Source organism: Bubalus bubalis, chromosome 2, assembly GCF_019923935.1.
Source record: "Bubalus bubalis isolate 160015118507 breed Murrah chromosome 2, NDDB_SH_1, whole genome shotgun sequence".
Lineage (NCBI taxonomy): Eukaryota > Metazoa > Chordata > Mammalia > Artiodactyla > Bovidae > Bubalus > Bubalus bubalis.
Genome location: NC_059158.1, coordinates 177959517 through 177975792, shown reverse-complemented (window position 1 = coordinate 177975792; position 16276 = coordinate 177959517). Strand labels below are relative to the sequence as shown.

Sequence of the window (16276 nt, the reverse complement as noted above, 5' to 3'; positions counted from 1 at the left end):
TTTTATTTATTTGGCTGTGCTGGGTCTTGTTAGTTGCGGCATGCAAACTCTTTAGTTGCAGCACGTGGGATCTAGTTCACCTGACCAGGGATCAAACCCCAACCCTCTGCATTGGCTATGCAGCATCTTAGCCACTGGACCGATTGGGAAGTCCCTGTCTCTAGAGAAAACAGTCCCAAAGAGCCTAAGATATTCACCCAATCTAACTGCTGACCACACCACCCGCTAACCACCCCAAACTCACCATGTCCAACCTGAAGTACAGTATCTTCCCCAGCCCTGACCTCCCCATGTACCCTGCCACTGGCCTGCCCCCTCCTTCTCCCTGTGACACTTCAGTGGTTCTGTGCTGGGAGGATAAGTGGTGGGGCCTGGGATCTGGGCCCTCACCTGGTCCCTGCCCCCCAGCTCCATCCCACAGGCCTGGTTGATTCCAATGAGGATCAGAGCTGAAGATGGAGGGTGGAGGAGGCAGCTATTTTCCCTTCCCCAGAACTGGCCATATCTGTGGCATCTGGAGAAGTCAGCTGGGAGAGGTTCCCTGGGAACAGGAAGAGGTGGGGAAGGGGGAGTTCCTTCTCTGTGCCCTGCCCTGCCAGGGTGCCTAAGATGGGAGGCCGAGAGGGGCCCGCCCTGGGGACTGAGCTGATGGCTTTCTGCTTCCAAGTTCTTCCCGGCTCCCCGACTCCTGCTGCTTCGGGGAAGTGACCCCCACCCCCACCACCACCCCGCTGGCTTTCCAGATCCTTGAATAAATAATTCAAGTTTTGAAATCTTGCCAGGCCCACCCCTCCCTGTGCGGTGAGGGCGCTATTGGGCTGACATGATTGACGTCGCCCGGTTCCTTCTGCCAGCCCCAGCATCACGAGGGCTGGCCCGGTCACTGTCAGTCCAGACCCTTGACCCTGTCCTACTCACCTGGGGGCCCACAGTCACCTGGTATCTTCATTCCAGGACTCTATGACCCTCATCACAGCCTTGTCACTTCAGCACTTGTGACAGGGTCACAGTGACCTGAGGAACTATCACCCAGCCCCTCCACCTTCCCTTTCCTTCGCCACCACCTCATCCCTGAACCCCATCATGGCCCAGTCACCCTGACACTGCTATGGTTGCCCTAGGGGCTTCCTTCTCTACCTCAGCGTCGTACTGCCACCATGCCCCCAAGATCCTGTCACCACGCTCATACCGTCACTTCCACCCACCTCCCTGCTCCCTCGTGCTCCTGTCACCATCACCTCAGGGCCCCATCGTCTTGGCAACCCCTGTCATCCTCACCGGGGACTGGGACGCTCATTCAGCCCCCATCACTCGGTCTCCGTCACCTGAATTCCGTCAGCCTGTCTCTGCCACCGGAGGGTCCCATCACCTCCATAAACTCTCCGGGGCCCCTTTCCTCCTCTCCCTCTAACACATGCCCCCCGCCACCTCCCTGAGACTTCAAGGGCTCTCGCACCAGCGACCCCGAAACCCCCGGCCCGTAGAGGGCGCAGCTTCAAGGACAGCGCGGGCCGACTCAGAAGGGGGCGGAGCCGCAGCCACGGTCGCTTTTTATGAATGGGGGAGCGGGCGGCACGAGGCCTCATTACTATGCCGAGCGGCGCGCGCTGCGCCCCAGCGCGGCGCACCCATTGGCCAGCCGGGCCACTGACGTCACCAAAGCGGTGGTCGGGGGCGGGGCGGGGCGGGGTGACTCACGCCGCTTCTCCCGCGGCCGCGGGGGCTTCTCGGGGTCCTCACACACCCTGCGCAGCCCGGACCCGAGCTCAGCCTCCCCGCGGCCCGGCCGCGCCCGGTCCCGAGAGGTGAGTAGCGGGCCCCGCCCTGGGTACCAGGCATCCGAGAGGGCACGCAGGATGCTGGGGCGCTGGGCAAGCGGTCAAGCTCCCAGCGGTTGATTGGGGTAGGAGGTTGAGACCAGGAACCCTGAGTCTGGGCTCACAGGAGGGGACCCAGGGTCTGGGTGATAAGAGCTGTCAACTGGGTAGCCTGGCGTGGGGTGAGCACTCCTGCAAGGACCCGAGGCCCTGAAGGGACTGATGGTCATCTGAGTTTGGGCCGGCAGGAGGCGTCTGGGCCAGGACCCAGGCGTCCGAGCAGGAGGAGGTGTCCGACTTAGAAATCCAGACGTCCGGACAGGAGGCGGAGTCAGGCCCAAGATCCAGGTGTCCAAGCAGAGGGAGGGATCTGACTACGGGATCCTGGCTTCCAGCAGGGGGTGTCTGTCCCAAAGACCCAGAGGTTCAGGCAGAAAGAGGGGTCCAGCTGGGGGGCAGAAGTCTGGCCGACTGTGTGTTGGGGGGCTGAGGTCCCAGATGTTGTTACCCCAGGAGTGCAGGGTGGGGGCTGGCGGGAGCTTCACGAGCATTCTCTGGGGGCGGAGTCTGGGGCTGGCCATACTGAGAATCGTGAGGGGTCTGGTGAGCCTCAGAAACTGAGCGTCATCCTCCCCGGTGGGGAGGGAGCAGAGCTGCTGTCAGTCTTGAGATGTCCCCTCCCCCGGTCCTGGGCCTTTCCCAGCTTCTCCGGGATCCTATGGGCCTCCATCCACTTATGGTAGTCCTTGATCTTGTCCTCCTCAGTCACACAAGTGGGAGAAAGAGACCTGCAGGACTCCGTGAGTTAGAAGGGAGAGGGAAGCAACCCACCACAGGGATCACCAGACCCCTGCTGGCCTAGGGGCATAGGCGAAGACAAGGGTATCCTGGAAGGAGCTTCAGGGCATGGGAGGGGGTGGGCAACCTGGGACCCAGCCAGGTATCCTGAGGAGAGACCTCCACTGCTTCCAGACCCCTCCACCCAGCACCCAGCCCTGCCAGCTTCTCACAGGGCCTTTCTCCTACAGGTATCATGATGTGGGGTGCAGGCAGCCCCCTGGCCTGGCTCTCTGCTGGCCCCGGAAACGTGAACATGAGCAGCATGGGGTCCACAGAGGGGCCCACAGGCCCTGCCACACCGCTGCCCTCCCCCACGGCCTGGGACGTAGTACTGTGCATCTCGGGCACACTGGTGTCCTGTGAGAACGCGCTGGTGGTGGCCATCATCGTGGGCACTCCCGCCTTCCGTGCCCCCATGTTCCTGCTAGTGGGCAGCCTGGCTGTGGCAGACCTGCTGGCAGGCCTGGGCCTGGTCATGCACTTTGCTGCTGTCTTCTGCATTGGCTCAGCAGTGATGAGCCTGGTGCTGGTTGGCGTGCTGGCCATGGCCTTTACTGCCAGCATCGGCAGCCTACTGGCCATCACCGTTGATCGCTACCTTTCTCTGTACAATGCGCTCACCTACTACTCAGAGACAACAGTGACGCGGACCTATGTGATGCTGGCCCTAGTGTGGGGGGGCGCGCTGGGCCTGGGGCTGCTGCCTGTGCTGGCCTGGAACTGCCTGGATGCCCAGGCCACATGCGGTGTGGTCTATCCGCTCTCCAAGAACCATCTGGTGGTCCTGGCCGTTGCCTTCTTCATGGTGTTTGGCATCATGCTGCAGCTGTATGCCCAGATCTGTCGCATCGTCTGCCGCCATGCCCAGCAGATTGCCCTCCAGCGGCACCTGCTGCCTGCCTCCCACTACGTGGCCACCCGAAAGGGCATAGCCACCCTGGCCGTGGTGCTTGGCGCCTTTGCCGCCTGCTGGCTGCCCTTCACCGTCTACTGCCTGTTGGGCGATGCCCACTCCCCACCCCTCTACACCTATCTCACCCTGCTCCCTGCCACCTACAACTCCATGATCAACCCCATCATCTACGCCTTCCGCAACCAGGATGTGCAGAAAGTGCTGTGGGCTGTCTGCTGCTGCTGTTCCTCTTCCAAGACGCTGTTCCGATCCCGCTCCCCCAGTGATGTCTAGTCTCATCCTGGTGACCCTCCAGCCCTGATCACTACAGAATTCCAGAATGTTAGGTCCTCCAGGGCTTTGTTCCAACCCCCAGCTCCACACCCCAAGACCCAGCTGGTTCTGGAGTTCTAGGACTTTGGGTGTTTCACAGGATTCTGTTCAGATCCCTGCAGGGCCCAGCTGGCTCCATGGTTCTAGAATGTTCCTGTGGTCAGGGTTCCAACTCAGAAATGTCCCACAGCCCAGATGGGCTTGGAGTTCCAGTAGGCTGCTGGGTGTTTCACAGTGCCATTCCAAGTCCCTGACCTTCCCCCTCCCTTGACCTTGACCATGTCACTTTACTTTTGGGTTTCTGAGCTAAAGAGTCAGAGAGGTTAGTTACTCTGTTGCCTAGATAAGAGAAAGATTTATCTGTATATATGTGCACATACAAAGAGAATATCTATTTATTATTTATTTATTAATTTATTTATGGGTGTTAAGGGGAAAAAAAGAGACCCACACCTTGAAATCCAGGCCATACCAGGGTACTCCCAGTCCCCAACACCCTCATTTCTGACCTCAGTTCCTAGAGGGGGAAAAGGGAGAGAGAGAAACCACGTATTTTGTTATTATTTTTGCTTACTTTTTATCGAAGAGATCATAGAAACCAGAGCCTTCTCCCCAGGCCCGCCCCCGTCGGGTTTGCAGGGGGAACACACCAGCCTCTGGTTTTTTATTTTTTTAAGAAGCCATCACCTGAGAAACCGAGAATTCCTCTGCTCTGGGGGCCGACTGCCCTCTGGTGGCCGTTTTTGGGGAACTGCAGCCGGGTCGGCCGTCGGAACCAGGCCAAGCAACCCCAGCTCCACTCCAGCCTGGTGTCCAGCACCGTAGCCAGAGCCTGGGGTCAGGTCTCACCCTGCAGTGCCCTACAGGAGGCAGGGTGCGAGCCAACACCTGAGCCCTCTGCCATCTGGGGTAGGGTCCCCAGTCCCCTATTCCTGTTCCTAACCCAACCCTCAATAAAAAAATGATTTTGTGATAAATAAGATTTGTCTGTGTGTGGAAGGAGTGGTGTGGGGTGTGATGGGTGACAGCCTGGAATGGGAGGATTAGGCCAGGCCTGGGGACCTATGGGAGGATCCAAGAAACTGGAGACCCAGGTGGAGCATGGCTGGCAGGTGACACCTCCCACCCCAGGATGCCAATCTGATGGGTTCCTCTGTTCAGACTCAGGCATCCCCAAACAAGAACCCCACCTCCACCAAGACTAGAACTCCTGGTGCTAGAGCTCCTTGGGTTTCAGTTGCTCACATCTTGCCTACATTAGCTTTAGTTTGGGGTTTGGGCATGAAGAATGTGCTCAAGGCATGTAGGTGTTCCGAAAAACAGCAGCCTCTTCCACTCACAGGTGTCTTCTGTGTGCTGGGCACTGCACTAAGCGTTCTGCACCCGTCAGCTCACGTATGCCTAACAAGCACCCCCTGGCACGGGTAAGAACTTCTCATGTTACAGACCAGGAAGCAGGCCAAGGGAGAGTCAGTGGTCAGCTCAAGGTCATACAGCTAGGAAACGGCAGAGCCAGGATTCCAAAGAGGCACATTTGTTTCCAGGCCCTGTGCACTGTCCCCTGGCCGATGCCCCCTCATCTCCTGCCTTCCCAAGCCAAAGGCTTAGGATATTCTGGACCCTGCCTTGTGTCGGGGTTAATTTTCAGAGCCAGTGGCCCCATTTTGGGAGGTGGTTGGATGGGGTCTGTTCACTCAGGAGCTGGAAGGGCTTTTTTTCTATGCAAAGGTGAGTGATGGTAAGGGTGTGTTGTGTACCCTTGAGTGCATTTGAGGACAAAATTGGGCAGGACTCTGAATTTCACTGTTTTGGAACCAAAAAGAACTTGTTCACCAGGCACAGGCAGCAGTAGGTTTGGGGTGTGGCTGAAGAGGAAGCTCTGACTACCCCAAACCCACATATACCCAGATGGGCAAAGCCTGGAGGTGGGGCCCTCAAAGCACCCCTATTGCACAGATGGGGAGACTGTTTCCCTGGCCAGAGAGCTTTTGCCTGATGTTCAAGACTCCTCCCCAATAGTAGCCACAGGAATCCAAGGGGAGTGGGCATACCAACAGGGCTGGGTCACAGCTGGCGGAGGGCGGGCCTGGGCTGAGCTACACACAGTGCCAATCCAGGCCCAAAGTGGGGAGGCTCCACCAGGTCAGGTTGAGGCTTACCTCCTCTCCCCACCTTCCTGGAAGGTCCCTGGGGAAAAGGTCCTCAGTCAGGAAGCACCTGTCCCATGCCAAGCATCTCACACAACATCACCATGGCCCCTTTGGGGGAGGGGGGTATTATTGCTTTCCCCATTTTACAGAAGAGAAAGTTGAGGCTCTGAGAGTAATGAATTTTCGTTTATTCATTGCTGTCCTTGAGGGCAGCGTAAATTCTAGCTGGAGGACACAGTAATAAAGAGAGGAACTAAAATATGATAATGTCAGAGTGATATATCCTCAGAATCGAGGCACAGGGAGCGCATGTAATCTTTAAACGAGAGTGCCCCTTGGGACTTCCCTGGCAGTCCAGTGGTTAGGGTTCAGCTTATCCACTGCTTCTGGGGACCCGTGTTGGATCCCTGGTCGGAGAACTAAGATACTGCAAGTGATATGGAGAGTGGCCCAAAAGTAAAAAAAAAAGATACGGATGCCCTCAAAATCCTCACTGAAGGTGACATTTGATTTGCCTAAAGTCACACAGTTAAGAGCTGAGCTGACCTGAGGGTTGAACCAGGTCCTTGTGACTCCCAATCTGTTTCTTTTCTGCGTGAGGGAATTGGTTTCAGGAGCAGCTCAGAAATAGCAAGCAAGGAAACCAGGGCAGGGAGCCCTGTCCTGGGCTACGGGAAGTTTTGGGGGTCTCCAGGGTACCCCTAGGTCTTTGGGAGGGGCAGTGTAGGAAAAGGCCTCCTGTTTGCCTCCACCACACTCCCAAGGAGCACCCATCAAGGTTCCGAAAGAGCAGGGCCAGGGCCCATCCCATCCTTGGCGGGCTTGGCTCTTGGCCCCCTCCCCGCTTCCGGCTCCAGGGCCCAGCAGGGCCAGCCTCACTTGTGGTGGACCCTCACGCTATGAGTCCTCTTCTGTCTCCGTGTAGCTGTGAGGTGGCGCTCAGGCATTTCTGGAAGCCTGCATCTTCAGTCTCGGCCTTGAGTCCTGGGCCCACGAGGGTGTCTGAGCCTGTCCCCGGGTTGGGGTCTGTGTGCAAGGTGGGGCCCGCTGGCTTCTCCTTCCCCTGGGATTCTGCAGCTACATCTCAGGTCCTCCCTGTACCCTAAGTCTGTGTTCCCTCCAGGAAGCCTCCCTGGCTCAGCCCTCCTGTGGCTGTGAAGATGAAGTTTATACACCTCGCTACACTTCTCCTTAGTAAATATTTACAGAGAAGTTTTACCTTCCTCATCAGAGTAGGGGCCTCTGAAGGCTGTGTCCCAGCTCCAACCGAAGGCCCCTGAGAGAAGGGACATGTCTGGCCCTCAGACTGAAGCCGTCTGTGTCTCTTTCAGGCTCAGACTTCTCAGCCTGGGGCTGCTCATCACGTGTGCATGCATGTGTGCGTGTATGCCTGTGTGTCTGTGTTTTTCGGGGTGGGGTGTAGCCAAGCCTTCCAGCCTCTCTGCCTTAGCCAGTTATCCAACTCCATACCTGATACCCCCAGTGACTGAGGCCCAGGAGGGTGAGCTGGGCAGTGGGGGGGGGGGGTGGTCCCTGGCTTGGAGGAGGCAAAGGCTGGGGCCCAGAACCCTGCCTTCCTGCGGGGGTAGGCCTTAGGGTGGGGCTGGGGCCCTTCTCTCCTCCCCTTCTTCCCAGGTCCTGTGGAGGGGGCAGCCCCTACCAGGGCCATGACCGCTTCTCCCTGCAATAAGTGAGGAGACAGCAGCTATTAATATAAGATGAGTTCATGGGCTCACAGCTTCTGCAGGCTGGAAAACAGGCTCCTGCGGCCGGGGGCTGCAGTAAGTCTCGTATGTCAGACTTTCTCCTGGAGCCTGAAACCTGCCAACCCTGCACCCGGAAACTCCCTACATGCGGAGACATGTGTGCACACAGGCACACATATGGGGGTCCAGGTTCCTGGCTGTTGAGAGAAGACCCACACATGCACACACATCCAGACACACACGTATGATCAGTGTGCCTGCACACTGGTATGCGCACCTGTGCACACAGATATATCACATGTACACAGACCATGTCAACCTCAGGTACACGTTCTCATGCAGAAGCACAAACCTAAATGTATGCACATGCCCCTGCACAAATACGTATGCACACAGACACAGAGCCTTGTATATACATGTGTGCACACAGGTCCAGGCATGCTTGCATACCCAGACCCATCTGCACACCATGGCACACCCACATATATACAGACACAAAACTGCCCGTGTGCATACAGATGGCATCAGTCATGTACACACATGTGCATACAGGATTACAGTCAAGGACTTGTACATGTGCACATATATGTACATGCATGTCTTTTGCACACAGTGTACACAGTCACACAGGTTCCTCACTGTCAGTATTCAGCAATCATGAACTCACAGGCAGACCCTTGGTTTCCAGCACCATCCGGCTGGCTCAGCCTCCCCTCCCCCCAGCCTCATGACAGGCAGATCAGGCTCCTGCCAACCCCAATGTCTGCCCTTGGCTTCCCACCCCCCGGGGGTCCCCAGATCCCTGATTAACCCCCTCACTAATTGGCCACCAGCCCCTTGACTTTGCTGCAGGCCTTCTCAGGAGCTGGGAGCGAGAGGCTGCAAATTGGCCAAGCAGGTTGGGTCTGGGGAATAGAATGCGAGGCAGGGCGGGGGTGCTATGAGCTCAGTGCTGAGCTGGAGCCAGGCAGGGTGCCCCTATACCAGGACTGGGGGGGGGGGCACTGGCTTCGTACCCTCGTGGGAGGGCACTTAGGATTCACATGCACCCAGTCACCTGAGCCTTGGTTGCACGCACTTTCACACACACTAGTCATGTGGGTGGACATGCTCCAGCCCACTTCACACAAATGCATGTGAACATTTCCACACACCCACACTCAGGAAAAACCCCATTAATCAAAATCTTACATGTTGATAAATTCACCTGTCAGATACACAGAGACCACTGATATATGTACATCCAAACACACTTCACCTAAATGCCCAAATGTGTCACATGTATACATGCTTGCAAACACGAGTTTACATGCTATACATGCCTATGAATGTACACCTAGGTATACCTGTAGGCATGTAAGAACATCTATCCACACCTGTACATGCACACCCAGAGTCCAGGCATGTGTGTGCACCCCATTCATGTGTGTGCCTACCATGATGGACCCCCAAATAGCCACAGAATAAGAACTCCCACAGCCAGCCACCAGCTTTGTGGAGGAACAGGGAGTTTGAAGTTTCTGCAGTCTAGGGAGAGGGGTGTGTGTTTGGGGTGGGGAGTGGTGGAACTCGCCTAATACCTAAGCCCACTACTCCCTCTGGGTTCTCCTCAGCCTTGGGGCTCCCAGACAGGACGGAGGTTCTGGCTTTGCTTCTCTAGTTCCTGTCTCCTTGGCTCTGGGCCTGAGCCCACAGCGAGTTCTGCTTTCTTGCAGACAGCCAGGGGCATTGGAAAGCAGAGGGTTTCTACTTTCATGCCTGCTGCCAACTTGTTGTGTGACTTTGGGCAAATTGCTGTACCTCTCTGTGTCTGCCTTTCCAACTGTAAACTAGGAATAAAAAGCTTGGTATTGGCCATCCTTCCAGGATTGCCTGAGGAGTCCCTGGGTTCATCTTTATGGATGTGCTTTACCCAGGCACACGTCTGGGAGAGGTTAGTTCCCAAGACAGCAAGACACTGGAGTTGTGGTGGGGGGTTGGTGTTGGGCAGAATACATAATCCTGTTCAACTCCTCACTGAACAGGAGGGAGCTGAGGCCCAGAGGGAGCCACAAGGTGAGAGCTAGAAAACCTGGCCTCTGACTTCTCAGCCAGGAAATCTTCTCCTCTTTAAATACGTATGCAGGGCATGAGCAGGTGTGTGCACAATCCCCCAGGTAAGGGCGGGGATGCCTGCCTGCTGCAGTGGGAGGGTGTCTCTGCAGAATGCCTGCCACCATGGTACCGAGCATTCTACCAGGGAGAGATTCTTTTGGGTGTGAAGGGCTTATATTTTTGTCCTCTAGCTTCAGACCCCTCACAAGACACTCTCCCGGGGCTAAGGCTGGCTTTGGGGAGCACCTGAGACAGCTCCTAGCTTCCTGATCTAGGAGGGAACTAGCTGACAACCACCCCAGAGCAGCGCTTACAGAAGTGGTGCCAGGTTGCCCTGGCCACCAGGCGGCCAGGAGGGGGCAGTGAGGAGCTAGCCGAGGCAGCACAGGAGGGGTGGCTCCTGAGGACTTTGTGTGGTTTGCTTGTGCTTGTGCTCCTGTAACTGTGTGCTGCTCTGTGCTCTTGTTTGCACAAAGACAGGATTCTGTGTGCACGTGTCTCCATGTCTGAGTGTGCACAAATGTCCACATCTGAACAGGTGTGCATATACTGAAGCTGTGTCTGTTGGAAGCCCCCGCCCATACACAGGGAGACCACTTTGTTCCAGGCAGTTGAGGGCACAGGGTACTTCTAACTCTAAAGGTCTAGGATAGCAGGGCCCCCAGTCCAGCTCACTTATTTCAAAGCAAGAGCAAAATTAACCATCATATATAAAACTAGGCACCAGCGGGTAGGTAGGGCAGTCTGTAACAGAAAACCTTTAACACACCCGCCTCTGACACCAAAGACCATGATCCTCGATGGAGAGATTCTGAAAATGGTTTACGTTGTGTGGTGGGCAGAACAGGAGAGACCCACGTGCGAACTGTGGCTCTGCTCTTGGTCAGCTATGCGGTCTTAGGCAACTCAACCTCTCTGAATCTTTTTCTCAAGTGTCAAGTGGGAGACCCTTGGTTGGTGAAATAAAGCATAGGCAGTCTCGGGCAGGTAGTAGTTGAATGCTCATTCTTCTCACAACTAGCCCGAAGAGCTGAAGCTCCCAAGCGGAGGAGCTGGAATTTAAGTCAGACTCCCAGCTGCCCAGAACCACATTCCTTCCCTCCAATTCTCCAGCAAGGGCGGCTCCCGACACCACCATTTTGTCTTCTCCCAGGGCGGGCGTCTGGCTGCCTGTCAGTCACCGACCTCGGGAAGCCAAGTGCTGACTAAACACAGGCCTGAGCACGAGGGTGGGGCGAGGGGCTCCGCCAGGGCCAGCCAGCTCCCGCGCCCCCTCCCCTGCACCCCCACCCCCAGCGATGAGCTCAGAGTGGCTGGCGCAGCACTTGCTGACGATTCAAAACTTCTGCCCCCTCTCCTGGGATGCCAGTGGGTGACTCTCTCACAACAGCAGGCGTGACCAGCCGAGTCACCAACCCGGCTCCCACCTCTCTCCCGGGGCCGCCCCAAACCGTCTGCTGGGCTTGGAACAGGGAGTCCGCTCATCAATTACCCCCGGGGACAGCTACTCACAGCAGCTGTGCTCGGTACAACCGTTGCTTCCTGGGTAGGTCATTTTTTTAGGGTCAGAAGAGAAACCCAGACCTGTCGCCTTCCCAGGCAGGAGAGAGAGGGGGCCTGCGGCAGCCTAACCCTTTTATCGGATTCCATTGTAAGTCGTTCTATTTAAGGTAAGTTGCTGGGTCTGAGAGGCAGACAAGATGCCGGCCAGATGCTGGCAGGCAGCATCAGCATTCTCCTGCCTGATGTGAGGCGCCCCCGCTCCTCCCCGCCCTCCCCGGCCCCAGCACACCCCTCTCAGCCAGCTGAGGCGGCCTCCACATCCCCCGACAGGTCTCCTCCTAAATCAACACCCCCACCTCCCGCACAGGGCACACCAGCCAGAGGCAGAGGCCCCCGCCCTCTGAGCCCACCCACACCGACCTCCCTGTGGAGCTCTGGCCACCACCTGTGGCTATCAATGTCGCCCCCTTGGAACTGCTTCTCCCATTACACAGATACAAGTGTGCACACACACACACACATACACACACACCCCAGAGGTGGCTGCATGGTTACAAAGACTTTCATCAAATTATTTAAAATGTTGGCATTTATGTATTCGGAAGTATACATTAAACAGTTACATAGAATCTTCAGGTCACTTGGGGTGCTAACCTACTACACACATGAAACCTGGCAGGGACTCAAGTGAGACCAGGCCTGGAGGCACAGGGCTTTGAAAAACTGGATGTCCTTTTCTAAGGACCTGAGAGGAGCAGGGGAAAGAGGAAAGGGTCACTTCAGGGGTCTGGCTCAGCCCCACTGCTCAGATCTCAGTTGCAGCTCCTGTCCCATCTTCAGGGGAAGGGGCCCCATCTTCAGACTGTACCCCACGACATACAAGCCCAGTCCCTAACATCTTCATGTGGCAAACACACCCAAGAATAATCCACCGGACCAGGTCCTTATAAATATATTTATATCAGAGAAAACAAGGCACTTTGGGAGCATTACAGCTCACTCTCCTACACATACATCATTCTAGACAGAAAGTAAAAATTGGTTAGTTTCTCAAGTGAGTTAACTGAGTAAAGTTAATACAATAACAAAATTGTTCCCTAGCCCTTCCTGAGGCACGGGATGAGGTGCATCTCTGGGCACACCTGGTATCCCAGGTCAGCTGGACCCCAGTAGAGCTCAAAGCCTGACGACCCCAGGAAGCCTGACATCTCTCCTGAGCAAAAGCCCCTAGCCTTGGGGCACTGCCCCCCTCCCCAAGCCAGGTGAGGGGGGACTGCAGTGGGAGGCAGGCAGAGAGCAGAGCTGGGACACGGTGGGAATGCTTAAGCAGGGTCACCAAAGCCACAGAGACCTCAATCTGTCCGAGCTGGCGCTGCAGAGCCGGAGGATCGGCGCCACGGGAAGAGATTTCACATTAGCCCTGACAACACCGCCTCGGCTCTGCGGTGACATTGGCCAGGGTCGTTTCTGAGGGGCGCGAGCTTCCGTTGGAGGCGAGCTGGAGCTCAGGCCAGCTGCTCTGAGCCTCCAAGGGATCGCTGAGCCTGCCCCCTGCCCCCTCCCCGTGGCTGCTCCTTTGGAATGTACTCATCTCACAACCAAGGCAGAGCCACAAGTCACTTCTGACACTGCCGACTGGAAGCTGGGCCCCTGGGCCACAGGAATGGGGGCAGGTCCCCTGGGCTGGGCAGAACAAGGAAGGGAGGCGGCTCGTTGCCTTCAGCCCTCAGAGTCCTTAGGGGCCATTGCTCCACACCCTCACCAGCCTCAGCCCAGTTTAAATAATCACTAAACTTGGCTTTCTACAATTACAGGATTCCAAAGACACACAATTACCTGCACAAGGTCCTTTATCATCTTAAAGGGCTCTGGGTTTAAAGAAGCTTTTTTTTTTTGGTGCACATATGCATAAGTAGAGCCCAGAGGGCCTCTCGGCTGACTGGGTCCCCAGCCCCCCGAGCTGAGGAAGCTTCGCAAGGCCGGCTGCTACAAAGCGCCGAGCTTGGCTGCATAGATTTTAATGAGAGCGTCAGGCAGAGCTGTGCTGTTGCTCTCCGGGACTTGCAGATCATTACCAAACCAGCTGTAGGATGAGAACACAGCACATCGAAACCCTAGGAGGTCACTGAGCTAATGATCTAATCCTACCTTCCGCAGGCAGTGCCCCTCCCCACCTCCTCCTGCCCCCAGCCCTCTTCCACGGCAGGCTCTGTCCATTCCAGAAGCCAGGCCAACACCGCCCCCTTCAAGGTCAGAGCAGGATGATAGGAGCACAGTGCTGGCTCCCCCTTTTCCGGAAAGGAGGGGGATGGGGTGATTCAGTCAAAGCCATTAGGCCCAAACCCTGGCCTGGCCTGGCCAGGCCCCAGGACTCCTATTTGGGAGAACCGCTGCCCTCTGCCTGCTGCCCTGGTCACTGCTGGGCGACAGCTGGGGGCACCTTCAACAGCCATTTTAGAGTTCTGAAGAAAGCACCTTCAGCTTCTGGAGCGCACTGTGGGAGGCACGGCAGGGGTGCACACGGTCTGGCTCTCAGCGCCGGAGCCCGGTGCCCGCCCTGCGCCCAAGACGCCCTATCTGGGGAGACAGGTGGGCACACTGGACTCTTAACAGCTCCGTCCTCATGACTGCACACTCTCCTCGAGCTGGAGGGGCTGATGAGGGCTTTGGCAATTACTAGAACCATGTGCTGTGCTGGGGGGAGACAGATCCTGTTTGTCTTTGTTTCAGGGCTCGGAGAGCTGGAGAAGCCAGGAAAAGCCGGTTTCAGCCTAAGAGGCTACACAACAGAAGAGAAGAAACCTCACTGCTGGCCAAAGCTGACCAGCTTTTTTTCCTCAAGAATAGCACCTGTGTATCAGCTTGGGGAAAAAGGGAGGAGGGAGGGAGGGAAATCATGGTACAGTGAGGAGGGGAGCTGGAAACAGGACCCAGAGACGTCCTGCGTCTCAGCCCTCCTCACAGCTGCCAGGCCTCCCCACACCACCTCTCCAGGCAGCTACCTGCGGCCGCTGCCAGCCTGAGGGACTGAAGTTTCTACAGTTGGCAGGACCTATGCTTAAACTGGGGAAACAAATGGGGGAGGAGATGCAGAGGAATTGAAAGCAGCACCTGTCACACTGCCTACCCTCTTCCTCCTCTCACTACTCTGGTCCCCCAAAAGGGCAGCTCTGAAGGCCAGGTGCCGGGCTGGTGACAGGAAAGCGGGGGCAAACGACAAGAGCAGCCACGAGGGTCTGAGCAGCACGGACAGGCCTGGAGCAGGCCCTGCGCCCTTTTGCTGGGACTCCCCTCTGCGGGGAGGTCTGGAGCAGCGCAGAGCCCAGAATCTACAGGTGCCCACAATTTGGTCCCATAAAGCACAGGGGACTCGGAATCAGGAACTCTGGGCTCGAGCTCTGTCCCCATCCAATGGTGTGACCGTGAGCAAGTCACTTCCCATCTCCAAGCTTCAGCGTCATTCAACCCAAAGACTTCCGTCTTCTTCCAGTCCTGCAACTCCAAGTCTCTGCTCGGCTCCTAAGCGCGGCAGAGGCTCAGATCCCAAGGTGTCAGGGCTAGTTTGGTCATGGGGTCTAGAGGTTAGAACCGGGCTGTGGTGCTTGGAGGCACCTGGTGGCAAGGGAGGGGTATTTGAGGGACACAGGAACAGCACATTCAGGGAAGGAAGCCTGGGAGGGAGGCAACCACCCCTGCCTTCAGAAAGGCACTGTTTCTGAGCAGAGAGGGGTAAGACATTTCTTTAGGGGCCTGATGGCTCCTGGAATCAAGGGCATCTAGACACAGAGATGGCTTAGAAAAAGGCAGCCTCACCCTATGGATGAGGACAGAGGGGTGAGGCACCGGGCCTGCGGCTGCTCCGCCCTCTCGATGCACGGGAAAAGGGCCAGCAGGCTTCAGGACCAGAAGATGGCTGGCACTATGCAAAGCAGCTGAGGGCAAGGATTCTGGAAGACTACAGAAAATGGCTCCTGGGGGAAGGCACCATTCCAATTTAAACCCAATCAAAGGAGTGTGCTTTGGGGTCTTCCGTTCTCTTCAGTCAGTAACAGTCACTTGAAGGGAACAGGGAATATCCCAGGTACTGAACCTCAGCAGCCCCATGGGGCCTGACCTCAGGAAGACGGGAAATACATGGTGATTTGGAGGAAGGACTTGGGATATATCTTTGGTTGCTTCAGGGAAGGCCCTGGCCCCTTGAAATTCTTTTTTCCCTCCCTTTTCTTCCCCTTGGGACTGTTGGGGTGGGCATCAAAGAAGGCAGGTAGGAAAGAAAGAAAAAGGAAGCAGGCGGCAGGCAGAAGAGTTAATCCGACCATTCGTCTTCATCAAACTCAGAGGAGTCGTCTTCCGAATCGCTGTACTCCACAGCAATGCGACGCGACAGGATGGTGGCCACGTCGTTGCCCACAACATCCCGCTTCTCTTGTTCCCGCTGCTCCTCAACCCTGCGCAGCTGAAAGCCTGGTGTGGGAGACAGAGAAGGGTTAAGAAGGCGCATCAGTCTCTGAATCCATCCAGGACTGAGGAAGAGGGAGTGGCCCCTGGTGGAGGTGGGTACTGCAAAGGACAGCTAAATAGAAGGACGCTGGAGGAGAGCAAAGAGGGAAAGGGGAAAGCCAATGAGAAGTCAGACAGGCTTTATGAAACTGTGGTCCCAGTGCAACAAGAGCGTCTAAAGGGAGCCTGCCATTCTTCCGGGCTCCCATGCTCTCAGGCTGGTGAGGATGGTACTTCTCACAAGGCTTTGAGTGAGGAGTGGCTGCCATACCCCATCTAGCAGGCACTCAGTCTGCCAAAGTCATCGATTTTCATGGAGTTGAGCTGCCTGAGGTTGTCTCCTCTAGACAACCCTTCAATTCACTGAGGATCAAACAGAAACCACTCTAGCCTCCTGGGAGCAGAACCAGCCTCTGATAGAGAATAAATGCTCCACAATGG

The 16276-nt window shown here is 56.4% G+C and overlaps 2 protein-coding genes across 5 annotated transcripts in view; one reads left to right on the top strand and one right to left on the bottom strand.

Moving 5' to 3' along the window:
* Window positions 1-1625: 1625 nt before the first annotated feature.
* Window positions 1626-4565, top strand: GPR3 (G protein-coupled receptor 3). The gene is made up of 2 exons (XM_025278638.2): window positions 1626-1805; window positions 2846-4565. The coding sequence occupies exon 2, from the start codon at window positions 2851-2853 to the stop codon at window positions 3841-3843; it is 993 nt and encodes a 330-aa protein (XP_025134423.2). The 5' UTR covers window positions 1626-1805; window positions 2846-2850; the 3' UTR covers window positions 3844-4565.
* Window positions 4566-11906: 7341 nt separating this feature from the next.
* The window catches only part of WASF2 (WASP family member 2), a 74911-nt gene continuing 70541 nt past the window's right edge, over window positions 11907-16276 (bottom strand). For all 4 annotated transcript variants that reach the window (XM_044938078.1, XM_006055489.4, XM_044938077.1 and 1 more), the window contains exon 9: window positions 11907-15799. In XM_044938078.1, coding sequence (XP_044794013.1) covers window positions 15642-15799 — 158 coding nt within the window. In that variant the 3' untranslated portion in view covers window positions 11907-15641. The remainder of the gene's footprint in view (window positions 15800-16276) is intronic.

Coding starts and splice junctions, on each gene's coding strand:
- GPR3 (XM_025278638.2), top strand. CDS start 2,851: ATGATGTGGGGTGCAGGCAGCCCCCTGGCCTGGCTCTCTGCTGGCCCC.